Source organism: Rhyacophila brunnea, unplaced genomic scaffold (genome assembly GCF_057557595.1).
Source record: "Rhyacophila brunnea isolate RB1 unplaced genomic scaffold, BYU_Rbru_1.0 scaffold_2, whole genome shotgun sequence".
NCBI lineage: Eukaryota > Metazoa > Arthropoda > Insecta > Trichoptera > Rhyacophilidae > Rhyacophila > Rhyacophila brunnea.
Window position 1 is genome coordinate 14929004 of NW_028232859.1, and position 14435 is coordinate 14943438.

A 14435-nucleotide genomic window follows, 5' to 3' on the forward strand; every position below is an offset into this window, starting at 1 on the left:
ACCATATGGAAGTCTCCCACAGGAGACCACCTCAAAGGACGGACCGAACCATCCCATACCCCTCAGCCTACGTCCACTCTTCGCGGTTCTCGCAACCCTCGGCCGTGCGAAGCCCGCCTCAAAGAATCGTAAATTCAAATTCGTCAGCGCTCCCGCCAAAACACAGACGCGGCCTGTCAAAAACGGTCGCTCGCACCGCCACTAGTCAATTCGTCGGTAAAACAGAGAGCGCGTTAATGCCGGCAATCTGACAGTGGGACGCGCGCGAAAAGCTTTCTCTCGTATCAGACGTCGACCAGCCAGGATCTCTTCTCTCGCCTCGGACGCGGAGCCACAAGCGTCTGCAGCCCAGCCAGCATTTCCCGCCAAAAAGACTGCATCGCCACGCCGCAAGCACTGACTCTCGCCTCGGATGCCAAGCATCAATCAGCAGCCCAGCCGCGACACCACGTTTGCAGCCCGCCAAAGCGCCAATTACCAACCGACCGCCAACGACAATACCCTGTATCAACGCCATAAAATATACCAGCCTCGACACCATACACCGTGCGTTTCTGTCTCCCACCCCCGCTTTGGCCTTGACCTTATCACGGCCTGCTATCTCTGCTTAAGAGCGCGCAGAAGGCCGGTGATAGTGTTAATAAAACCATATATACCATATAACGGTTACAATATTTCTCATTTTGAAAGCGGCAGCCATAACACTCCTGCAAAGTTGGCTCACGCGGCAAGTAACCATTATTACCATTGTTGAACATGGCGCATGAAGTTCAGCTTCACTTTCATATTATTAAGCTCTGTTTTGTTTATAACAAATTTTCAAAGATAACAAAGATGCAGTTTTTGGAAGTGGGTAGTAAAACATGCTTGTTTTCTTAGTGTTTCATTGTTTTTTTATTGATAATTATATATATATACAGATTACAAACTCAGGCATTTATTGTTATCATGGAATCATTCTACCTTTCTTTGTAGCTTTTTTTATGACTTTCTTCTTCATGTCTTGTTTCCTCTTCTGAATATTAGTTTCCCGTTTCTTTTGCTTGTCATCCTTAGCTTTTTGGACACCCTCGAGTCTGCTGTCCCATTTCTTGGAGCTTTGCTTCTTTTTTTGTTCCTGAAACAGTCATACATAACATCAGTATTATATTCAAAAGTAAGGAAGTCAACTTTTGAAACAATGGTTGTTCAACCCTTTTTTAATTTAAACAATATTAGTCATTAATGCAATCAATGTCAATCATTGTGTCCCGAGTCACTGATGTGTCGCAATACGTGAAAACAATCACTAAACTATATGACAAGAAAAAATTTAGCAGGGATCAAAGATGTTGAAGGAACCCTTCTTCTACTGCATAGAGCCGTCCGTGGTTTCCTTATCAAAATCACGGTGTCAAGTTTCAGTTTGTCATAGGTGCTATTTTCCTAGGCAACAAAGAATAAGTAAGCTCAAAACTCTCTAGATTTTGTATGAAAGTTAGTAGCTAGAGTAGTTTTTTGCTTCACTTTCATGTATTCAGGCTCCATCTGTATAGAAGAAGGATTTCTTCAACACCTCTGGTGGGCATAGACTGATGCGGAAAGACTGGTAGGAGACTACACTGCATAACTTGGCCAGTTCACCAATATCAATATATTTGGATTAGCTATTTTTGTCCATAGAAGACATACAATTACATATCGTCGTTGCACAAAAAAAACCTCCAATGTGCCATTTTTACGAAAATTGGTTTTTGATGCAAAAATATTCTACGATTTTTTCTGCATCGTTGACAAGAACCTCCAATGTGATTTTTGGTTCACTTTTTCAATCACTTTTTCAATCACTTTTTGGTTTAAAGTTATTTTCGAAAAACTAAACCTCCAATGTGATGGGTCTCATATTTAAAAGTGGATAAATCTCCGATGTGCTGACTTATCACATTGGAGGTATTGTTGTGCACGCACTCGGCACATCGGAGCTAATGAGTTATACGCTTATATTGCGCCGATAAACTATCAGTTGCTAAATGTGTGTTATTCGTGATATAAATAAGCTGTTATTCTAGATACTTTGCAGTAAGATACTTTGAAGTAAGTTATTTTTATGATTTACATGTATTATTCATCAATTTCGTCGTCCTTCTTTTTGTTTTAATGCTTAATTTGGACATTAAAAGTAAAAAAAAACCAAACGAAAAGACTTCTCGGAAAATCGTATACCGGACAGAAAGTTGTAGAAAGGTAAAAAACAAAAGATATACCGTGAAGAAGGCTTGTGGGCCGTTGTGGTCGTATTATGACCACACCTAAAAGTAAATATTCTTTACTTTGCGGAGATATTTCTTTCCTTTTAAGATTTTTTTCTTTAACACACTTGGCATAAAAGAAGATATTTATAAACGATGGACAAAACATAATGATATAATACGTCTTCCAAATAACTATATAGAAAACAGTACTCTAAGCAGTGTATATGAAGTATCATTTACCAAGGGACATCGACAAGATAAACTCAAGGACGTCAGGAAATGGCTCAATCTAATACCTTTAGTACCCAGCCACAAAATTTATATCCATTCTGCATATGCATAACATATATATAAAGAATGGTGTTTGGAGAATAATCTTGACGCCGTTAATCGAAATATTTTTAGTAAAATACTACATGAAGAAAAAAATTCAATCCACAGGCCTATAAAAGACCAGTGTAATTTATGTTTCGGATTTAAGCTCGGCAATGTAAACGAAGAAGATTATGAATTACACATAAAGAAAAAAGAAGAACGTCGTATTGCCAAAAGTGAAGCCAAAGAATGTGCCAACAGCAAAAGAATGTTTATCACCATGGATTTGCAAAGTGTTTTGCTATGTCCGAAGATATTAGCGTCATCCGCATATTACAAATATTTCGCATATTTCAACCATCCATATTGCAATCCGCATATTTCAACTTCACAACTTTACCATCTATCAGTTAAATGATGCAGATGTAATTCTTTATGCTTGGCATGAAGCAGATCGTAATGTAACAAATACACATCTTGCATTATTGACTATTTAAGGAAATTGTCCAATGAATACGAAGAAATTGTAATGATGTCGGATGGTTGTAACTATCAAAATAGGAACAATGTTCTTGGGAGTGCATTGAGCGATTTCGCAAAATCCCACAATAAAGTGATAGAACAGTTGTATCTAGAAAAAGGGCACACTATAATTGAGGCAGACGCTGTGCATTCAACTTTAGAACATTATTTTAAGCCGCCAATTTTCTCACCTTCCGTTTACATTGCGAGAATGCATTTAGCTCGGCCTAGTCAGCCATACAAAGTAAATTCTACACATTACGATTGTTTCAAAAAATATGACGATTTAAAAACAAATCTACCTTCACTTCGCCCAGTAATGAAAGTTGGTGATCCAGCAGTTGTTGACATTCGTGGCTTAAAATATCTACCGAGTGGAGATATTTTATTTAAACTCAATTACTCTGAAGAGTGGCAAACTTTAACTCAAAGACGCAAATTATGTCCAATAATTGTTGAGTCACCTGCATTGTATACTGAGCCTCTATCCATATCTGAATCAAAATATAAGCACCTTCAAGAGTTGAAGGATGTAATTGATAGAAACTATCGCATCTTTTATGACACTCTAAAATATAAGCCAGTTAAGAAACAATAGATAACTTCCAGTATTCCGTTAATATTAGATTTTTTCTTTTAATATTCAAATTCACATTTTCAATTTTTCTTTTAGTATCTATTCAATTTTAGCAACGAGAGCAATACTTTTGAATAGGTAGCACATTCTTCGTTTTCGTATCCCTCATTGTTTAAGATCGTGACTCTTTGGAAATGTCCTAGTAACATCTCTTCAGCGATCCCTGCGCTTTGCATAGTTGAAGGTATTGAAAGCCGCGTAGTGTCCTACACTTGGTCGGACCATCTTGTTGGCGACTTTCCTCTCCCGTGTCGACCCTCGATATTTCCGCTAACAATGAGCCTTTCCAAATTATTGAATAAATAAGGATAATCTAATAATACAATTTAAATAATAGTATGGCTTTTTTCAATTTTCTCATTGATTCTTCTTATAAAGTTATGGTATAAAGTGTTGTACAAGGATGACAACGCATAATAAATATCTCCAATGTGCCAAAACTGTGCAACACTTACCTCCTATGTGACAGTGTAAACATGTTATTTCTTTTATTGTAAAACTGATGAACATTATCGATCATTTTAACAACTGATAGAGTGTAATTAATATTACTCCGATAAACTGCAGTACTATTAAATTCAAAATGATTTTTTAAAACTGTCTTTTGTCTTTATCTCAAAACAACAATGACAACGCATAATAAATATCTCCAATGTGCCAAAATTGTGTAACACTTACCTCCTATGTGAAAGTATAAACATGTTATTTCTTTGATTGTAAAACTGATAAACATTATCGATCATTTTAACAACTGAAATAGTGTAATTAATATTACTCCAAAAAAATGCAGTACTATTAAATTAAAAATCATTCTCTTGATTTTTTAAAACTGTTTTTTGTCTTTATCTCAAAACAAGATTTTTGCACATCGGAGGTTTTTTTTGTGCAACGACGATATATTGTAAAAATACTAGAATCTTACCATTTTCTTCACTGTCTTTTTGAGTAAGATGGGATCGTCTTTAATCTTTTGTCCTTCAGCTTTGGCCAAAGCATTTTTCCATGAAATTTTCTCCATCATAACATTAGCCTTATCTTTCTCCCCGGCCTCACGCAATTCCTTCACAGTTTCTTTCTGCTTCTGCAAGTTCTCCAGAATCCTCTTCGGATCGCGTTCACCTTTCCTCTTATCTAGAATTAATAAAATATGTGAGATTGCCAATATTAAGGTAAAATGAACAATAAACAGTCAACAATACTATATGACTTGATGAAAGGTAAGGTAAATGTAGTTGGTTCCAGAATATTTTGTCACAATATATTATAAAATATAGAACAGTCACAATTATTGTCAATTGATTACACAGTAGTATGTAAAACCACTTTTTTTTTTAATACTTTTTAAACTTATTTCGCATCACCGGGCGGTGAGATGAGGGCGGATTTTGAGATTTAAAAAAAGTCTAGTGCCCCCCATATTTTTTTAAACTAAAACCTTAATTTTAACTCCAAAACGCCATTTTGGTCAACTTCTGGAGATTCAGATTCATGTAATGAAAAGCGGGAACGAGACTAGTGCATGCGCAAACGACACTAGTTTTTTCGTCTATACGGGTCTCCAAGTATTCAAGCCTAAAATCGCATCTCAATTTTATTTAGTTACCTAAAGCCGTGTTGACACAGTCCAAGTACGATCCAAGTACACTTGGACCGAGTGCCATCCAAGTGCACTCGTATGAGACATCTTCATACCAATTATTCCTATTCAAGCTACTTGGACCGCGTCCTACTCATCCAAGTTAACTTGGATAGGAATAAATAGTATGAAGCTGTCATTTGGATGGCACTCGATCCAAGTAGACTTGGATAGGACTAATGAGTATGAAGATGTCTCATCCAAGTGACAGCTTCATACTATTTATTCCTATCCAAGTGCACTTGTATGTGACATCTTCATACTAATTATTCCTATCCAAGCTACTTGGACCGCGTCCTACTCATCCAAGTTAACTTGGATAGGAATAAATAGTATGGAGCTGTCACTTGGATAGGAATAAATCGTATGAAGCTGTCACTTGGATGAGACATCTTCATACTAATTATTCCTATCCAAGTCTACTCGGATCGTACTTGGACCGTGTCAACGCGGCTTTAACCATGAACTATGTACATGAAATATAAAGCTGTTCCACATTATTACATGTGTAAGCGACTCTAATTTAACCGTCTATACAGGATTCCAAGCATTCGAGTAGTAAATCGCATCTCAAGTAGTGTCGTGTCCAGATTCCGTCAGATTTTTATAAATAGAATTTATATGCCGTCACCCCTCTAGATTTCCTTAACGCCCCCTTATTTTCTTTGAGCCTTCTACTGCCCCCTGAAAGCCTCCAGCGCCCACAAGGGGGTGTTATCGCCCACTTTGAGAAAGTCTGATCTAGATTATTTAGCATGATTGATGGACGAATTCTTAAATTTATATTCTCATTTAATTATAACTAGTGTAAGAAAGTGACGCTGTATTCCTGTAAAGCAGAGTTTCTCAAACGGTGCGCCACAAAATATCTCTGAATACAGTAAAAACTCTTCTACCATTTACCACCAGATATCTCTGTGAGCAATGTTTCTCACCGATAGTCACAATCAAGAATTCAAAAATATTTTCTAAAACAAGAGCAAGTACCTCATTGAAAAATAAATACGTAATATTTAAGTCTGCAATTAATTTAAATGCCAGACCAATACAAAAATTTTGCTCAATTAATACTAACATATTAGCAGAGCCAGCTGGTGTCTTGCAGACAGCTTGGCGTCCTGACGTTTGGTAGTGGATTTTAATATAATTGTGAAGTAAATCTAAAAAGTACATATGCGTTGATGGCGCGGTAGTTTTTCCTTTGGGATGGACTTTCACTCACCTCAAACAGTTTGACATTTGACTGACGCTGATTAGTCACTTGAACGATTTGCAAGTCGTTACTGCCAATGTAAATTTAGGGTCGTATGCATAGTCATTCAGCTAATCGGGAATCCGGCCAAATGGTATTACAGCCTTCAGAATGTCGTTCAACACCATCGCGGGCTGGTAGGCCTAGTAGAATAGGTGGTAATCACCTATTGCTAACTACCACTGACATTTTGATACAATCTATTAATTGTAGGTATTAAAATCTTCTGTTAAAGCACCTGTATTTAATATGATAAATTATACATCTCAAAACATTCGAATATAATGCAATACCTAAATGTGATTATCATAAATTTCTATCCAATATAACATGTTCCGTGAACGTGTTCCATTTAGGTAAAAGAAGAAGGTTAGCCGTGTAAAAGATAAATTTAAACATTGTATTTTTTCATTGTCTATAACAAAAACAACTGCTTGCAGCTATAAATAATATTAAAAAATCAAATTTAAACTAAAACGTACTTTTTGATCACATCATTCTCGTAAAAACAATAAACGTTACCTGGTGCGGGACATTCATATTGAAAGAACTGTTAATAAAGCAATTCATATGACCGACAGCATTACAATCAACTTAGAGAGGCCTTCATCTAGCAGTGGATTGATCCAGGTTGATGATGATAATGGCGTTATAAAAAAATAGGGTATATAACACTGATTTTGATAAATATAGCAAATCATATGACCACGCGGAGTAGAATTAGGTATGCCGCAGGGATCGGATTACGTTTATGACACTAGTTAAGTGTCTAAATACCTAGTTGGTGTTTTCGCCGACAATATTGAAAAGTATCCACACATATGATTGAAATTGCATGTAAAACATCCATGCTTTGTGAAGTCAGACCAGCGCCGGCGGCTCATTCAATAAACTTCTTTTGTAGTTTATGAATGCCATGCTTGTTTCGGGGATTTTTACGATGGTTTTTAGATTTTTTATGTTCTATGCTTAAATAGAATGTGGCGCGAAAAATGTTATATTATGATATAACGACTAATGCTTATATTATAATGAGCAAATTCAGTTGGTTCCATCTTCCTTGTAATAACCAAGTTCGACTGTACTTGAAAGTTGAAATGGATGAAAGAGATAAAATAAAAATAATATATATTATCGTACCTTCTGGAACACCCGATTGTGAGAAGTCGAATTTGGAGAACACCATTTTGCCTTGACTATTGAACACGGGTTTGGTTGGCTTTACCACTTCTTTCTTGACGGGTGCTTCAGGCGTATCTCTGACAATCTTGGGTCCTCCATCGACTCCTTTTTTGATTTTTGACTGTTTCTTCTTAGAATTCCGTTCTTCCTTTTTCGTTTTTTTCTTCAACCGCCTAGCGAGACTTTTTTTCAGCAATTTATTTTTCACACTGAAGTCTTTTGTGCCTTGCAATTTTTTAAGCCTGTTGCTCAACTCTTGAAATGTTTTAGCTCTGTGTATTGACTTTGCCTCTTCTCTTGTGGGAATTTTGCTGCCAACATAGACGTCGTCTTGTAACTCATCATCTGAAATAAACAAGATGTAATTAACCTTTTCACCGCATAGCATTTAATTACTACTTAATTACCACATTTAAATAACATGCTAGTTATTCAATTTCAATTTATTTTACATATTGTGGATATTACAAATTATAAGTTTAAGACGTTCACAACATGACATTTAGAAACAAAGAAATATTATTAAAACAGTATTATGTAATACTGTAATTATTATTATTTTAAGTTATTCTACAGTATAAATGTGTAAATACAATCGAATGGGAGGACACAACAGCTGTGCTGTCCGCGGCGAAAGGATTAATAAACTATAACATATTATGTACCAACCGCAATATAATATTATATCCTATTTCAAAAATCGAATGAAATGAAAAAAAAACACTTATTTTATTTAAGGGTTGTAATAGGTACTACACATAGTGGAACAATATAACCTTGAATATGCACATATTATATTCGGCGAGGTCTATAATAAATAAACACACCTTATTGTACAATTTTCACTCCGTTACAGATTATATTATAATATCATGCATTTGTGGATTAATTTTTTAAAAGAATGGTTATTATCCATTGTCATCGGTGCTGCCACAGGTCTATGCTCTGGAGCTAACTATTCTGGGGGCTCAGGCTTAGGGGGGGGCCAGGTGTGGCCGGTCGACCAGTTATGCGAGATAAACGCACACTACAAATTTGCTTCAATAGTAAAAACCACTCGCCCGCGGTGCTATTTCACTTCTGGCATATTATCATTTAAAAATATATGGCTGTGATGCATTTCCATTCGATATTATGATTGATATAATTAATGATACTTAATCCGTATAAATATAAAATATATAAATCCGTATAAAAATTAAATAATAAAATATATATAATAAATGTAAAATTTTATTTTAATTATTTTTAGTTTTTCTGGAGTAATAAAAATGGCTATTTATCAAATGCGGCGATGGGTCGCATGTTATGTACTTCTTGACTATCACAAAAAGTGGTTGAGATCAGTGTTTTATAATATGATGCTGAGTGTCGACAACTCAATATATCAAATGGATTTATTTAAAAATACAAAAAATCATTAAAAATTCACAGAATGGCCTTAATTTCTGTGGAATCCTGTGGCCTATAATCCGTGGAATATCATTTAGGAAACACTGCTGTAGGTGAACACACTACCCTTAACCTTAGCGATAGGTAGGGGGGGCACCAAACATACTTGTCTGAGGGTCCGCTTTAGATTGTGGGGGCCATGTTCTGGAGTCAGGATCAAACAGGCATAGAAAGAAAAATGATACGATAATTGCCAAAAGCGGGATTTTAATTTGTCAGACTCAAGGCAATAGAGATAAAACTATGGCTCTACTTCACCGCAGTAGAAACATACTATGCTTACATAATTAATATAATGTATCATTATTTATTATTTACAAATCTTTCATGTTGCCTTAAAATCTCAACATCACTTTCCAATCGATACTAAATAATGATAATAATAACAACTAAATAATACCTTATATGCTGGAAAGTTAATATTATCAAGATCAATTTTTAAATACATAATATAAAAATGCCCACACTAAAAAGTTTTCTAGGTTAGCAAGATGTAAACTCACCATGACATGGAATGGATATTAACGACATTAGATTTCCGATGAATTTACTCTCTTTTTCTAATCGAGTGCGTATGTCTTGTTTGTTAAACTTTCTTTTCTTCTTTTCTTCCATTTTTAATTGCATATTTGTATACGTTTTTATTTAAATCCAATTGCAAGTCAACGAGCCAACTATACAAAAATCACAAAGCGCACGTGAAGTTATTATGTCAAAATATACCAAAGACAACGGTCGTTTTATGATTGCCTAAATTTAAAAATAATTTCCCCAATAAATTTTAATAAATAACCAAGAAATGCCTCAAATAATCATATTCGTTTCATGCAAAGAGATTGGTCTTTCAATCTCTTTGGTTTCATGCAAAAATCGCGTTTAGTATGGCTTATAACAAAATCAATTTGAATGTTAAACTCTTGGTTTTTTTCTAAAGGTTTCGAATATAACAAAGTACGGTTTTGACAAAGCTATTTCTTTGGGTATTGATCATTTTCTCTGTATCCACCCAAATTTTATATTAATACCAATACACAGTTAATCTCAGAGCGGTTACTTAATTTCAGTTTATCGAAATCTAATATTATATTTCTGCTTTGTGCTTAAAATAAATGAGCTGTTTTCATTTTGTAAAGAGTTTACCTGACCTATGACCTATGAATAATAATTATTGTCAGTCTGCTCACCACTAAAGTCTACGCCCCGTTCGTAATTCGAATTTTTATCATTATTGTCTGTGCATTGTTGGCGGTAACTGTCAGAAGTCAGAATTGTGAAGTTTGTTTTGGTTTGCGAATTGATGAAAATGAGTTTAATAACTTGTATTGCACCAGTTAACATCGCCGTGATAAAATATTGGGGGAAGCGAGATGAATCCCTTATAATACCGCTCAACGACTCGCTGAGTGCGACATTATCCACCGATATAATGCATGCGAAAACCACTGTATTCGCAAGTGCCACGTTGAAGGAGAGTAAGTTGTGGTTGAATGGAAAAGAAGAATCATTTCAGAATCCCAGGCTGTTGAATTGTTTGAAGGAGATTAGAAAACGTGCCGTTCAACAAGGAACAGCGAATTCTGAATTGCTCTCGTGGAACTTGCACATTTGTTCTGAGAATAACTTCCCGACCGCCGCCGGGTTGGCTTCGTCGGCGGCGGGTTACGCCTGTCTAGTCGCCACACTAGCCAAACTCTTCAAAGTCGACGGTGATATTAGCACCATTGCAAGATTGGGATCTGGAAGCGCGTGTAGAAGTGTGTACGGAGGTTTTGTGCAATGGCATGCCGGAATCAAAAAGGACGGCGGAGATTCGATAGCCACCCAAATCGTCCCCTCCGATCACTGGCCTGCGATGAGAATTCTGATCCTCGTCGTGAGCGATAAAAAAAAGAAAACTAGCTCGACCAATGGGATGCGCGACAGTGTGGCAACATCTGATCTGCTCAAATTACGAATTCAAAAATGTGTTCCGGAACGAATCGAATCCATCAAAGAAGCAATCAAGAACAAAGACTTTGAAAAATTTGCTGAAATTACTATGAAAGATAGTAATCAATGCCATTCGATATGCCTAGATACATTTCCTCCATGTGTTTATATGAACGATATCTCTCATTCTGTGGTAGATATGGTGCATGCTTATAATAATGCAGCCGGTTGTAATAAAATCGCATATACATTCGATGCTGGACCAAACGGTTGCCTCTACATGCTTGAAGACGAAGTACCAAAAGCTCTCACTTTGATCAATCACATATTTCCCACGAATGGAAATAACGGTGTGGAATATATCAAGGGTATTCCTGTAGATCCTAAATCATTACCTGATAATCTAAAAAGTCTTCTTACTATTGAACCTCGAGAAGTAAATTCTCTCAAATATTTGATTCACACAAAAGTCGGAGATGGGCCTAAACAATTATTAGATGTAAATGCTCATTTGCTGGATGAGGCAGGAACTCCTAAATTTTCATGACGTTGATATTGATCAATATTTTTTTACATCTTACACCATTTATAAGTAAAATATTTAATCAGAGGGTTTATATAGTTTATTTTTAAAACAACCCTCGAAAATTCCACTCGCCAGCTTGCCACTACCATTTGACAAGAGTCTCTTGGCGAGTGAATTACTCAGTAAGTCCACGCTGCTACATAAACCCCACTTCCATGGGCAGACAAGCGACTTCTAGTAGGTAGGGAGTTATCAATGGACACTGGCGTTTATAGTGGGTACCACAGATACACATCATAATAGGTTTTGGGCCATTAAAGTAATTAATGTGTCCAAAAAAATTTGCCTCCCTCAAGTGGAGGTTTTGCCTCTGACCCTTTACCTTCCCATCAATTGTGGCATGTATAATCTGTAGTGATTTTTCGAGGGTTCTATTATTTTTAGTTTTTTATTATAGGCTATTCAGGGTATCTTCTATTATAATAGTCCATATTTTACATATATATGATACACATTTTCTAAAGTGGCTAAGTCCAATTTTAAAGAAAGAACAGAATCAATTACTATGTAGTGCGCATTTTACTACATAATACAATCAATTATTAGACATACATAATTTAGAAACCACTTCAGTGCATCTATTCTGTACACAAGACTGCTTTCGGCCACTATCTAGAGTAGGTTTGTATCGAAGTATTAGCACTTATTGAGTATTGTAAAAATTATTAGTGAACTTTGTCGCAGTTAGATAAGACACGTATAGCATAGTAGTCAGTGCACATGGGCGCAAATCCAGATAGGCACCGGTTCGAATCCTGCTGGGTGTCATGTTTTTCAGAAAGAGTTTCTAATGGTTATGTATTTCTCAAAAGTATTTTCAAATTATGTATGTTCAATAAAATAATGTTACATTTTTAAATCTTGTGAATTATTCATTGAATAAAAAAAAATTGTTCATAAATCAATGATTATTACATGAAATAAAAATGGACTTAGCCCTTTTAAATTTTTCATTTAAATTTTATATTACTTAATTAAAATTTAATTTTAATTTCTTTTCTTGAATATAATAAATTAATAACTTAAATGTTATCTGAAAAATGACACTAGTAAGAAATTATAACAGGGTAAGGGATGTTTGTAGGGTATAAGATTTTCAAATTTAATAATACTTTTCATTATCATAACATTGTTTTATTATTTTAAGTACCTACCATGAAATATATTGTACTTTTATCCTTCAATGCAGTGATATTCAAAGTGTGTGACCAATACTCGGGGCGTCATAGGCTGTTTGAAAAAACTAATTATGCGCCAATACCCAATCACCATGATAGAATCGAATGCTTCAACAACTATTTCCTTCAATCAATATCAAATTTTAAACTGCTCTTTTATAGCAAATAATGTTACTCACAGATGCGAAATCAAATATCAATATTTAATGACTCTTTTATTATGTATCAATATTTTCAATTTTGCAATTAGATTGCTTCCCAATTAATAAAATTAAAATCTAAATGAAATAATGCATGATACATAAAATTTTACACAAATCATTGACATTTCTGATATAATTCAACATTTTGTAATAAACACATCGACCTCATAATACATAATGTACTTTACTTACCTATTTAAATAAGATCTTTTTACATTTTTCTATATATAAATGTCAAAATGTGGATTTTCTTTTGTAACACAGTTGGCAGCGCTTTTTAGTGGACTGTAATATGATGAAATGATCCGGATGCTGGGGGGGGCTGGGACGCAATATTGTGTATTGAGTCACTCCCCCCCCCCTGTGCGAGGAAATTGACGGTCAAAACCACTGCATATAAATGATGTCTTAATGTTTTACAGATTATAGGTGTTTACATGCACACGGTTGCAGAATGACAGCCTGTTAATAGTAGGCCTGGCAAGGATAATGGTGTCAGGTGGGTAAGACATTTATCTTGTATTAGGGACGCCATAATTGGCCCAACCAACAGTGTTACATAAATGAGATTGGAGAATTTATATCTATTCCAAATAGCAAATTAATGCATTTATTACGTTTTCGTCATAAACAAAATTGGTAAAAATATAAGCATCGTAAATTTGAGCTCAAACGAAAATATTATGTAGTATTTATACTGTAAGCACGAAATCTTATGAAATAATAATATGGATTATAAATTTAATAAATTGTTATGCATGCCAGTATTATCTATAAATAAAATACTTTTATACTAACCCATTGTTGTATTGTTTTTCATCAAATCCTGTAGAACCTAATTCATTTATTTTCTAAAACATATAAAACGGGCACAGTTAAAAAGAAAATGTAGAATTATTTTTGATTGTGTTCACTACACTATTGCAAACATTAAAATACTGTCTTATAGAAATCACTATTCAGAGGGGCGGGCACTGAACGAGAGAAAGCAATGCAATATTGTTGATGTAAATACAGTCCACTATAAACAGCGAAATCTTTAACGTGAGACCTGGGGGTGGCGTTCGTGTTGTATCTTGTCTATGGTTTTCGATTTCGAAGTATTGAAAGAAAGTGAGACGAGGGGATGTAGTTCTCCAAGCCGTAAAGATTTCGCACTGTAGCAACCATAACAATAATCACATTTGTTCATTGTTCCACTATAGCTAATTTTTCATAGGGTACACAGTTTTTGACTCAACAGCAGCTCTTCACTCCGGTGATAGCCATTTTGATTCTTAACACTAGGCAGCAGGCAAAAAGGTTTGGGGGT

At 35.2% G+C, this 14435-nt stretch overlaps 2 protein-coding genes across 2 annotated transcripts; one reads left to right on the forward strand and one right to left on the reverse strand.

The window, feature by feature from the left end:
* Nucleotides 1-873: 873 nt before the first annotated feature.
* Nucleotides 874-9927, reverse strand: Surf6 (Surfeit locus protein 6). Its single transcript, XM_085946822.1, has 4 exons — nucleotides 9731-9927; nucleotides 7734-8120; nucleotides 4628-4836; nucleotides 874-1117 (listed from the first exon to the last, which is right to left on the reverse strand). The coding sequence occupies exons 1-4, from the start codon at nucleotides 9852-9854 to the stop codon at nucleotides 947-949; spliced, it is 891 nt and encodes a 296-aa protein (XP_085802948.1). The 5' UTR covers nucleotides 9855-9927; the 3' UTR covers nucleotides 874-946.
* A 193-nt stretch (nucleotides 9928-10120) lies between these two features.
* Nucleotides 10121-13920, forward strand: Mvd (mevalonate diphosphate decarboxylase). Its single transcript, XM_085947301.1, has one exon. It carries the CDS (start codon nucleotides 10525-10527, stop codon nucleotides 11701-11703), a length of 1179 nt encoding a protein of 392 aa, XP_085803427.1. The 5' UTR covers nucleotides 10121-10524; the 3' UTR covers nucleotides 11704-13920.
* The last annotated feature ends 515 nt before the right edge of the window (nucleotides 13921-14435 follow it).

Coding starts and splice junctions, on each gene's coding strand:
- Surf6 (XM_085946822.1), bottom strand. CDS start 9,854: ATGCAATTAAAAATGGAAGAAAAGAAGAAAAGAAAGTTTAACAAACAA. Junction 8,121..9,730: donor AATATCCATTCCATGTCATG/GTGAGTTTACAT, acceptor TGTTTATTTCAG/ATGATGAGTTACAAGACGAC. Junction 4,837..7,733: donor ACAATCGGGTGTTCCAGAAG/GTACGATAATAT, acceptor TATTAATTCTAG/ATAAGAGGAAAGGTGAACGC.
- Mvd (XM_085947301.1), top strand. CDS start 10,525: ATGAAAATGAGTTTAATAACTTGTATTGCACCAGTTAACATCGCCGTG.